General features: G+C 40.0%; 1 protein-coding gene across 20 annotated transcripts in view; it reads right to left on the bottom strand.

The window, feature by feature from the left end:
* PRLR (prolactin receptor) overlaps positions 1-11,889 on the bottom strand; it is a 171,729-nt gene that overhangs the window by 16,100 nt on the left and 143,740 nt on the right. For 19 of the 20 annotated variants that reach the window (XM_072030672.1, XM_072030669.1, XM_072030670.1 and 16 more), the window contains 6 exons: positions 11,773-11,886; positions 10,619-10,751; positions 8,338-8,507; positions 5,001-5,170; positions 3,601-3,742; positions 1,961-2,093 (listed from right to left, as the gene is read on the bottom strand). In XM_072030672.1, coding sequence (XP_071886773.1) covers positions 1,961-2,093; positions 3,601-3,742; positions 5,001-5,170; positions 8,338-8,507; positions 10,619-10,751; positions 11,773-11,842 — 818 coding nt within the window. In that variant the 5' untranslated portion in view covers positions 11,843-11,886. 20 annotated transcript variants of the gene reach the window in all.

Genomic DNA, 11,889 nt, shown 5'->3' on the forward strand with positions numbered 1-11,889 from the left:
AGAAAATCAGAATATTGCTTTCAGACTAAAGAGTAATTGAACAATTTCAGGGACTGTATTAAGCTTTTCCCTTGCAAAACAAAGACTAAAAAGCCTGAAGAGTTTAGGTTGTGGTACATGTTGTTGTGGCTAGTAGAGTACAAATCTTTTCTGAATACCCTTGTCTACTACCTAGCCTCCACAGGTTTCAGAGCACCAGTAGACATAATTGCTACAGTCTTCTAACCTATTTGTTAAAAAAATTAGTATTTTCAATGTTCATTTCACATTTACATGAATTTTTGCCCACATCATATGCTTTCACAATAAATTTTGGTCTTTTACCAAATGTTCCTACAAAAAAAAAAAAACAAAAAAAAAAAACAAATTTGTACGTCCTCCAAATCCATTCACAAACTTCCCAAAGTGAGCAGGTATAGAAGACAAAGTTGATGAAGAATATGTAGCACTTGTTTTCAGGATCCTCTGAGACACAGTATGACTAAAGTTAGGCCTTTGATACCGTCCCTCATGGCATCCTTCTGGACAGACCGTCCAACTGTGAGATGAACAGGTTGATGCTATGCTGGCTAATGGACTGGCTCAACAGCAGAGCTCAAAGAGTTGCAGGGAAAAAAGGGAATGGGGCTATGTCTGGCTGGTGGCTGATCACTAGTGGTGTTCACCAGGGCTCAGTTCCAGGGCCAGTCCTGTTCCACATTTTTATCAGTGATTGGATGCCCAAGTGGAACGCATTTACAGCAAGTTTGCCAGTGGTACTAAACTGGGAGCTGCTGCTGATGGCCTGGAGGGATGTGAGGCCTTGCAGAGGGATCTACATAGACTGAAACATTGGGAGATCAATAGCATGAAGTTCAGCCAAGGAAAATGCCAGCTGACTGGAGATGGAGCAATGCCAAACACAAGTACAACCTGGGAGATGAGTGGCTGGGGAGCCGCAGGACAGGGTCTGGGGGTGCTGCTCCACAGCAGGCTCAACGTGAGCCAGCAGCGTGCCCTGGCAGCCAAGAGGGCAAAGAGCATTTTGGGGTGCGTTAAACACAGCATGGCCAGCCAGCCAAAAGAGGTGATTCTCCCACTGTACTTAGCACTGGTGCGGTCTCACCTTGAATATCAGGTGCAGTTCTGGACTCCACAATATAAAGAGGATGTTAAGGTCCAAAATATATATATATATTGGACCTTTATATATATATATATAAAGCATTTAAGAAAGAATCCAGAGGAGGGCACCAAATCTGGTGAAAGGGTTGGAAGGCATGTCCTGTGAGTGAGGAGAGGCTGAGGACACTTGGGTTGTTTAATTGGAGTAAAGGAGGCTCAGAGGTGATCTCATTCCTCTCTGCATCTTCCTGAGCAGAGGAAGAGGAGACGGAAGTGCTGGTCTCTGCTTCCTTGAAACCGATCACAGAGTGTGTGGGAATGCCACAAAGCTGCACCAGGGGAGGTTCAGACTGCACATTAGGAGCAATTTCTTTACCATGTGGGTGGTCAGCCACTGGAATGGGCTGCCTAGCGAGGTGGTTGATGCCCCGTGCCTGTCATTGTTGGAAATGCATTTGGATAATGCCCTCAATAATGTGCTTTAACTTTTAGTTACCCCTCAAGTGGATAATTCTGGTCATTTGGGAAAGCTTCTGTCTATGGTGCCAAGGAGCTACAGGAGCTACAGGACCGTGCCTTTTTATTGTGAACACTGTTATGCTGTTGCAGCACCATGGCAACAATCAAGGCAATCTATCCATGCCAGTAGAATTCACAGTAATTTTAAAAACCCAACATTATAAAAAGATCCTTTTTTAACCTTAAATATGTCATTACTAGTGCTATTCCAGAATACGTCACTTGCACAAAACCCTATAGTAAACTATAGAAAAGCACTTCTCCTAAATGTAAAACTTAATCTTGATTTTCCATTTCCTTCTGATACAGTACTGAATAATTGTATACAACTTATTACCCTTCTTTGCTGTAAAGTAAAGTGTAGTTGGTAGGACGTCCTCCATCTGAACCAGGTTTCCACCAACAGGTAAATGTTTCTTTTTCTGGAGAACGGCATTTTATTATTGTAGGCTTTTCAGGAGGTAACTCTTCTGCAAGAGGTACATAAATGAACTAATTAGTAAGTTTAATGCATCAGATCAACTCTGAATTTATAAAACAAATTCAAGTGGAGGAGGGAAAATACATTTTTTTCTTTTTCTGCAAAGAAATAAAATGTTTTGCTTCATTATTTACACAGGAAAGAAAGGGCATTCAGTGATTAGAGCAGCAGCCTTTTACTTTGACTTGGATTCAAAATCCTTTTCCACTGCAGCTACACTGAGGAACTACATTTTATTTCCCTGGCTGTAACTTTTTTCGGCTTCCCAAATCTGACAAAGGGTGCTCAAATGCTGTCAGCAGGTTCTGTAAGATTATTTAAAATACACTCTGCTATTTGATCTATTACCTACATACACAGTTGTTTTTTTTCCTTCAAAAATGTGTTTTAAGATGTGGTTGATTATTCAAAATAAATAAATAAATAAATATGCTGCCAGTTGCTTTGGCTTTTACAAGAAAAGAAAAAAACGAATAAGAACATGTTTGCCCATGTCTTTATGTCCCTGCCAGTAATTCTCTCCTGAAGTGCCTATGCTGAGCTGACTCAAAAGATACAAAGAAGTAGTTTTTGTATTTCCTCCTACAGTGATATGCCCAGTACTCACTCTATTTGCCTAATTGCTGCCAAGCAATTTATAATTATCTGGATTCCTGATGGTTGTTACAGACTCAAGCAAAGCAATTAGAATTGGGGTGAAGAAGATGCTTAAATTCTGAATACTTTGATGGTTGTCAAAACCATGATGTGCTTGAAACCTTTGCAGTTACGTATTTGTGGCAAAATATGTTCTCATTATATTAATAATACATATTTTCTACTATTTAGAATGGTGCCATTGATTTTCCAAATTTATAATTGCCTCAGGCAGGTCTGAAAATGGGACATTTACAAAATATTTTTTCTATTATCAGTACTTCAGCAATCTCCATGTCAAATAATGAATAATGCAGTTAGTGACAGAAAAAGAAGATTTGAGACAACCTGGCTAAAGTGTCTGATAACAAGATATGAAGTCATACATATTTAATGTCCCAACAGAACATGGATAATTATTCCCATGTGATAGCAGCTGCAGTGCTATGCTCTGTTATGCTCCTGGCAGTGATTTCAGTCCAGTTGCTAACTAACAGATGAGTGACTCTTACACTAGTACTGCTACCTGGTATATTTAGTTAGGTGAAATCAACATGATTTTAAATGGCAGGACAAGACCAAAAATTATGCAAACACATTTGTATCCAAAGTGACTTCCTAGTAAATCCCAGTCTGTTTGTCATAGCCAGTTTTGGCAGAGGCCAAGTACTAAGTGGATCAGCAAGACTAAACATATAATTACACACAAAATATGGCACGATGTGCTAAGTTGTTCCTCTGACACTATGAAGCATCTTTGTGTGGAATCAGGTTTTCAGGGCTGCCCTTTAGGCACCTTTCACAACACTGAACTGGCTAGAGTGTAAACACAATTAACAGAACAGTAATCATCAACTCACCACTGGGGATCTGAATGCTTTTTTCAGAGCTCCATTCACTCCATTCTCCAAGGTCTAACATGCAACGGACCTGAACAACGTACCTCATCCCAGGATTTAACCTGCTTACTTTATATTGTGTCTGCATTCCAACAGGTATTGTCTGGAAAAATAACATAGAATTGGTCCATTTTAACAAATAAGACATAAAGAAGTATGCTTGTGTCACTGACTTTTGAAAGGTAAGGATTTCAATCAGATATTTTTTAAGATGTTAATTACAAAGTAGTAAAGGTAGTGGTTGAATGAACAGAAAAACCCACTTCGGTGACATTGAGGTTCTGATGCTCAAGTGTTGTAGACTTTCTAATAAGTGCTTTATCAGATCAGCACTGAAAGGAACATTATAGGTAGTTTGACTCAGACAATCTGTTTAATGCCTCTTAGTGGTTAGTTTTAGGTCTTACTATTAAGTGCTTTACTTAGGCCCTTTAAACATCTCTTCAGAAGTCTTTCAAGATACATAGCTTTCTCCATTTGTAAGGCATCATCAATTTAGGTAGCATTGAGACCATCTGAATATAACTTTAAGAAAGATATTTTATCCTGGTATCCCAGCTGTGGGAGTACTGTGGCCCACTCCTAGCAAAATGACAACAATTGGGAATTTCAATGTAAATAGTGTGAGTAGAACACCCCAAGCTTTCAGACAATGGAGGTTTGCTGCAATTAATCATGTTGAGGATGACAATTCTCAGCCCAATTAAATAGTAACTAGGGAATTACTGACATCTGAAACACAGTCAGCTTGAAAAACAGCACTAAAGAAGCATGGAAATTTGGTGAGGGGAAACTGGAAACAGCAGCTGTAGTTGAAATTCAGTGTGACGCTATCAGAAGCTGCTCTGCTAGTACCATGACCTCTGCCTGAGCCAGACAGAGCAGCACAGCCTCTCTCTCTGGTGCTGTGGGTATCTGCACTCCAGGCAGTTTGGATATTATGATTTATCTGTTGTATTGCTGACACTGATTTTTGACTGCATAGTTAACTGATTGCTCATTAATTATATTTTAATGAATCATTAAACTGCTTTGATCATGATTTGGCTTAAACTATGCAAACTTAGCAGTGTCTTATGATGGCAACAGACACTTTAATGAAAATGTACAATTAAATATTCTATCAGTGGGTTAAATAGATCTATTTATCTTACTTCTTAGTATATTACATATCAAGGACCATTATACAAACACCATGAATTTCACTGTCTCTGTAAGTTCTGACAGTACTTCTTTTTTTTTAATCAATTTGGTTACAGTATTTTTGTATCCCTATAGAAACTAAAATTTTTATAGTACCAAATAAAATCTGATAAGAGAACTTATTGAAAAGCATTTATACAACATTTTTCTTCCCTTACCTCTTGCCACTCTTCCTTTTCCTCAGGTTTCAGTCGTAGTTCATAGTGATATACATGTGAATTAGAGCTGGCATCAGCTAATGGAGGTGGAGACCATTTTGCCCAAAGGTACGTTATACTAGCAGATGTTTTTGCTTCTAGAGTGAGATTCACAGGAGAACCTGGCTGAACTGTATAAATAAAAAAATTGTCATTAATGATTTAATTTTCTGTCAGAAAAGCTACCTTCTTTAAACAGTAGCTCTGTGAAGGAATGATAAACAAGGCTGCTGAACAAAGGGCATGAAGTGATGTGATAGGGAGGGATCACAAAATCACAAAAGATCACAAAATGAGGATTAAGCAGGGTCGCCCCCAGTGCTTGCAGGTTAGCAAAGAAATGCCTGCATTATGGAGAAATCCCCCAAACACTTCATAGGAACACAGCATATTGGGGTGTTCCATCTTCAGTGCCTGTACACTAATGCATGCAGTATGGGGAATAGAGAGGAGTTAGACACATATATATGGTTACATGGCTATGTTCTCATTTAAATCACAGAGACATGGGGATATAGCTGCCATGACTGGAGTGTTGCAGTGGAAAGATGCAGACTCTAGGAAGAACAGACTGGGGAGATGAGGAAGAGGCATTGCTCTCTATGTCAATGATCAGCTGGAGTGCCTGGGGATGGATGAGGAGCTGACAGCGAGTTTATGGGAAGACATGGCTAGGTGATCTACAGTGAATGTAAGCAAGGACAGGTAACCTGAGTGGAATACAGAGAGATTGTCAGAGCATCCAGGGATGGAGTTAGGAAAACTAAAACCCAAATGGAATTGAATCTGGACAGGGACATCAAAGACAACAAGAAGGGCTTCTACCAATAAATCAGTGAAAAAAGGAAGACTAGCGAAAATGTGTGCCCTTAAAGGCCTGGCTACACAGGACAGTAAAAAGCCTGAAGTACTGAATGCTTCTTTAAGTCAGTCTTTACCAAAAAGACCAGCATTCAGGAATCCCAGGTCCCAGGGTGCAGGCTGAAAGACTAGAGCAAGGAAGAGGTATCCTTAGTGGAAGAGGATCATGTCAGCGAACATCTGAGCAAAGTGGACATGCGCAAGTTCATGGCCCTGATGGGATGCACCCACAAGTGCTGAGGGAGGCAGCAGATACGACTGTGAGGCTACTCTCTATCATCTTTGGTCAATCCCAGAAATTCAAGAGAAGTGCCCAAATACTGGAGGAAAGCAAGCACTCAACTCTAAGAAGGGCAAGAAGCCCAGGGAACTCCAGGCTGGTCAGCCTCACCTTGATCCCTGAGAAGGTGATAGAACAGCTAATTCTGGAAACCATTTCCAAGCACATAAAAGAGAAGAAAATCATCCGAGGTAGTCAGCATGGATTCACCAAGGGGAAGTCACACCTCACCAACCTGATAAATATCTATAATGAAATGACCAGCCTGATGGATGAGGGGAGAGCAGTGAGTATTGTCTTCCTTGAATTCAGTAAGGCCTTTGACTCTGTCCCCAGTAAGATTCTCACAGAGAAGCTGTTGAAGTGTAGGCTGAACAGGTGGGCCCAGAGGGGGTCAATGGTGCAAAGTCATATTGAAGTCCAGTAGCAAGTGGAGTACTAAGTGTCAGTACTGGCTCCAGTTCGGTTTAACTTCTTCATTAACTATCTGAACAACGGGGTAGAGTGCACTCACAGTAAATTTGCAGGTGACACAAAACTGGGGGACTGGCTAACTCACCAGAGGATCACACAGCCATCCAGAGGGACCTCAACAGGCTGGAGAGGTGGGCTGACAAGAATCTCGTGGAGTTATCAAGGAGAAGCACAAAGTCCTGCACCTGGGGAGGAACAGCCCCAGGCACCAGTATGTGCTGGGGGCCACCCGGCTGTAGAGCAGCTTGGTAGAAAAAGACCTAGGGGTCCTGATGGACACCAAGTTGAATATTAGTCAGCAATGTGCCCTTGTCACTAAAAAGGCCAGTGGTATTCTTGGCTATATTAGTCAAAGCATCACCAGCAGGTCAAAAGAGATGATCTACTTGGTGCTGGTGTGGCTGCACTTTGAGTTCTGAGTCTACTTCTGCATCTCCCAGTACAAGAGAGACATGGACATACTGGGAAGAGTCCAACGGAGGGCCACCAAGATGACAAAGAGACTGAGGAACCTTTCCTGTGAGGAGAGGCTGAGGGAGCTGGGACTGTTCAGCCTGGAGAAGAGGAAGCTCAGGGGGGGATCTCATCAATGTGTATAAATACCTGCAGGGAAGGTGCAAAGAGGATGGAGCCAGACTGTTTTCACTGTTTCCTACTGCCAGGACAAGAGGCAATGAGCACAAACTGGAACACAGCAGGTTTTGTCTGAACATTGGGAAGCACTTCTGTGCTGTGTGGGTGATGGAGTACTGGGACAGATTACCCAGAGAGGTTGTGGTGTTCTCCCTCCCTGGCGAAGTTAAAAATCTGCCTGGATGTGGTCATGGGCAACTTGCTCTAGATGTACCTGCTTGAGCAGGATAGTCCAGATGACCTCCGGAGGCCCCTTCCAACCTCAACCAATATGTTATTTCTGTGATTTGTTTTGTATTTCATTATATTAATGTCAGATAAATATCCCCTTCTCTGAGAGCATAGTACAATAACATTTTTTTTTTCTTTCTCCCTAATGTTTAAGTGGATACCAATTTACCACAGTATCAGCAGATCTTACACATCTTTCTGAATTTGTCAGGCTAAGGAAATACATATCATAATTTCATCAGGTTACTCTTGTAAAATGAAAAAGTCAGATATTTCATAGGTAAAAAACTGAGTACATTCTAGAATATATGTATGCAAAAAAAAAAAATATGGAATTAAGAACATGAAATATTTGGAAACAAACAAAAAAAAGAAGTGAAGTGCTTGGGCAGTTATTTTTACCCTCCCAAGATTGCAATGCCAGCAGCCAGAAAGATGTTTATATTTGGAAAATTTAGTCTGGAACATTTCAGGTAGTTTGACCTAATTTGAAAGTTTTATAATCTGCTCTGCAAGGAACCTACAAAACTGTCTAAACTCAATTAAGACTAATTGACATACTGGAGTTTACTAGAAACTGGTGACAATTTTTCAGACAAGATAAAAATGATAATAGAATATGCAGTTACTTAATTTGTAAGTAAAATACATTTTCCACATAAATTACAGGCACATATTTTAGATCATCTGTAGATAAACACTTCTCCATTGCAAGCTTCACATCATGAGGAAAGAAAACTTTCACCACTACTTGTCCTGAAATTAAAAAACAGATACATCTCCAACTAGTTTTTTTCCATTTCATTCTTTCCTTTTTACCTATTGAGGTCACATCCACATACTGAGGATCCGAGCTGTTACTTCCAATCTCATTCGTTGCTGTTACAGTGATATTATATGTTGTCCATGGATTAGTGTGGTTTTTATTGAAGTAGCAGGAATTGGGACCAGACGTTCTGTAGTCTGGACATTCATAGATCTTTTCTTCACTGAAATAAAATGATTTAAAAAGTTCAAAAGTTTAGAAAACGAATCAAAGTAGATAATTTTCTAGTAATGGCCTAGGTTCAGCGAAGAAATTTAAAATGTTTAACATTAAGTCTATATATAATCCCACCCTCTGGGAAACATTTCAGTGAGTGTCAAATGCTATTACCATAAATGCTCCTTTGAATCATAAGCTATTTTTACTGCAGTTGTTCAGGATGAAAGCTTTTGTCTGCTTTTTTATACATAGGAATATGTTGACAAAAGCATGGAAAGTGAAATTTCCAGAGACAGCACAAGGCAATTTTCAAAATGTTTCAAAGCAAGTTAAAAGGCAAATTAAACACATTCACTTTGACTAAAGAAGAAAAGTTGCTAAATACCTCCTTTACATTCTCTGGAAAGTAACCTGGTGGGCCCTAAGGCCAAGGACTATTTTATTGATTATTTTGCTTTCAGCAATGTATTCTTCTATCTGCTTTTGAATGTGATGATCATCATGTCTCTTACCTATTACCTTTGAGTCTTCATATTTTTTAGCAGAGGGATTGTTTTGTACTCAATTAAAGCTGAACTAGGTGAGAAGAACTGTACAAACCCAAAGTACTAGTTGAGATGGCTCCAAGGTAGGTCTTAGTCCCATTGTTATGCTCTATGCATCACTAATAACAAAGCCTTTCAGTATCCAGGTAGTTTTGTCTGGGTTCACAAAGCAAAGATATAAGTATATCTGAGAGACAATAAAGGTAACTATGGCTCAGATCTGGAGTGCTTGGCAATGCCTAGTTTAGGCATTAGCAGATCTAATAAAACTGACAAGGATCTATCACTCTCTCCAGATGGGGCAGTTCTGGGCTGTGACATGTGACTTAAGAGGCTCAAAATAAGTTCTGTTCTGATCGAAACTGAAACATATGGATTTTCATAAAATAAAAGCTCCACAGATATGCTCACTACAGATGAGGGGAGCATCATCTCTCTCTGGTTACTGTTGATTGTGGTAACTTTATTAAAAATTGTAACTTTCTTGATCAATTAATACATATGATCTGGAGCTGGTTTAATTTAAGCAGGGAAGTCTGAGGCTTTACCTTATCTATTCTGAACCTCACCGGATTTATTCAAAAAGATTCAATATCTGAGCCTCCATGCTTGCTTGGATGTGTTCTTAGACCTCTTTTTTTCAGGAAGAATGGGCATTTATACAAAGAAGCACAGGTTAAGCAAAGTAGATAAACACGTACACATTTTATTTGTAAACAGTATGAGGGAGTCACAGATTTACCAAAACAGCAAGTTTTGAGATGCAACACCCACACCTGGTTTTATTCCATTTTGTGAACAACCAGGCTGGCTACGAATGCAGAAGGGGATGTAAAGTCTCTCAGATTTTGTCCAGATGTGGGTTTGCTGTGCATATTAATGGGAAAGTTCCATGACAGGGCCCTGAGGGCACCACCAGCCCTTACTGTCACTGCCCAGCCTCCCCTGGGGCCTCCCCTGACCCTGCCTGTGGCCAAGACCCCACTTCGTCCCACCGCACTAGGGCCGGTCTCCATCTCGCCCCCACCATGCCATGGGCCCCATCAAGACAGCCTTGGCCTGCAGGCTGACACCTCTGCCCAGCCCCACCTTGTCCTGTCCCTGTCCCCATGGTGGTGACCTGTGCCTGGGTCTGCCCCTGGGCTACCCTGCTCAGGGGTGGGATGGGCCCTAGCTGGTGGCCTTGCTTTTTCTGCCCCAGGGAAGCCCCTGCAACCCCCAGGTGGCCTCTGGCCCTCATGGTGCCCTGATACTCCCCTCCTCAGAGAAGGATGCTGTTCAGATAAAAGCTGTGTGCCTTCTGAAAAAGGGACAGACTATGTCTTTCCCAGTATGTGTTTAGAGCAGGGAAATTAGCTCAGACGAGTTTCAGTAGGGACAGGCTGAAAGTTTGGTATTGGTTGTAGCCATGTTCTTTTCCACCAAGGGAAACCCATTCAACTGTATAGCCCTTGTTGGCTATTTGAGGTGTCACATGGATTCATAAAACTGACTTTCACAAATTAGTGTTATCATTCCCTCATTCTGTCATAATCATGACTTGACAACTTACTTATTCATCGCTTTTTACCTGTCCTTGCTGTAGAACAGGGTGTAATTGGTAGGAAGTCCTCCATCTGAACCAGGCTTCCACCAACAAGAAAAGGTTTCCTTTTCTAGAGAACGACATCTTATTATCTTAGGTTTTCCAGGATATGATTGACCTAGAGAAGTGCAGAAATCCAGCTAGTTATATTAGGGTTGGACAATGTTTTTTGTTGTAGTTGTTGCTGAATGGCAAATTCAACAAGAAATGCTTGAAAAAAATAATATTATTTGAACCTATGAACTGAATTTGGTAAATAAATCTGCCTGGGAAAAGGGCCGAAACTTTCAGAAAAGTAAATATATATTATCTCAAATTTCTGAAACAGCTTCTAATACTTTGTTACTTCTCTTTGAAAATAAAAATGTCATTTTAACCTAACCTTTGAAAATGTTCAGTAATCTCAAAAATGAATTAAAAAGCATGGAGTCAAATGTATGACTTTTTTTTTTTTTTTTTTCCTAAAATATCCCAAATCTTTACCTTTGGGTCATCTTAGAATTAAATTTCACCTCCAACTTTGCAACAGAACCAAAATTCCATTATTTGCACAACTCTAAAATTATCACATATTTGGGGTAGATTATAGATATGACAAATTAGAGAAAGATGGAATCAATGGGATGGATGGAATATTTTGTGTGCTGGCGACCTGTATGTATTCATTAATTATTTGAATATTCCATTATAATCTAGATACATTTTAAAATACTTCCTGTTAAAATTACTTGTCATTAACTTCCAACAAGAAAATAGACCATAAATTTACATATTTTTTGACATGAAGAGCATGTGGCTTTTCAACCTAAGCTTACCTTTACTTCATTAAAGTTCCATACCATATCTCTAATTGTGTTACTATTCAAATGATGCTAATTCCCAAGAAGGTGACAAGGACGGAGTGAGTGCAGGGACGGAGTGAATGCCTTTCATCATCACCACCACTTTATCATTAAATTAATACTATAAAAAGAAAAGAGGACTCAAGCCATTTTCAAAATCTCCATACAAAACTTTAAAATAATTCAATTTAAATATTTACAGGTTCCAGTGATGGTCAGGATAGATCAGGTAAAGCCTCAGACTTCTAAAGGAAGTGTTTTAAGAAAAACAAGTGTTTCAGGAAGTTTTGTACTTACCAGTCAGTCCCATTGCAGTAAGAGGAAGCAACAATATAATTTGAATTGATGACATCAATTTCTGCTTCATGGTGCCCACTTCCCCCAAGGTGGGAGTATCGGATCAAGGGATCACTG

The sequence above is a fragment of the Anas platyrhynchos genome, chromosome Z (assembly GCF_047663525.1).
Source record: "Anas platyrhynchos isolate ZD024472 breed Pekin duck chromosome Z, IASCAAS_PekinDuck_T2T, whole genome shotgun sequence".
Taxonomy (NCBI): domain Eukaryota; kingdom Metazoa; phylum Chordata; class Aves; order Anseriformes; family Anatidae; genus Anas; species Anas platyrhynchos.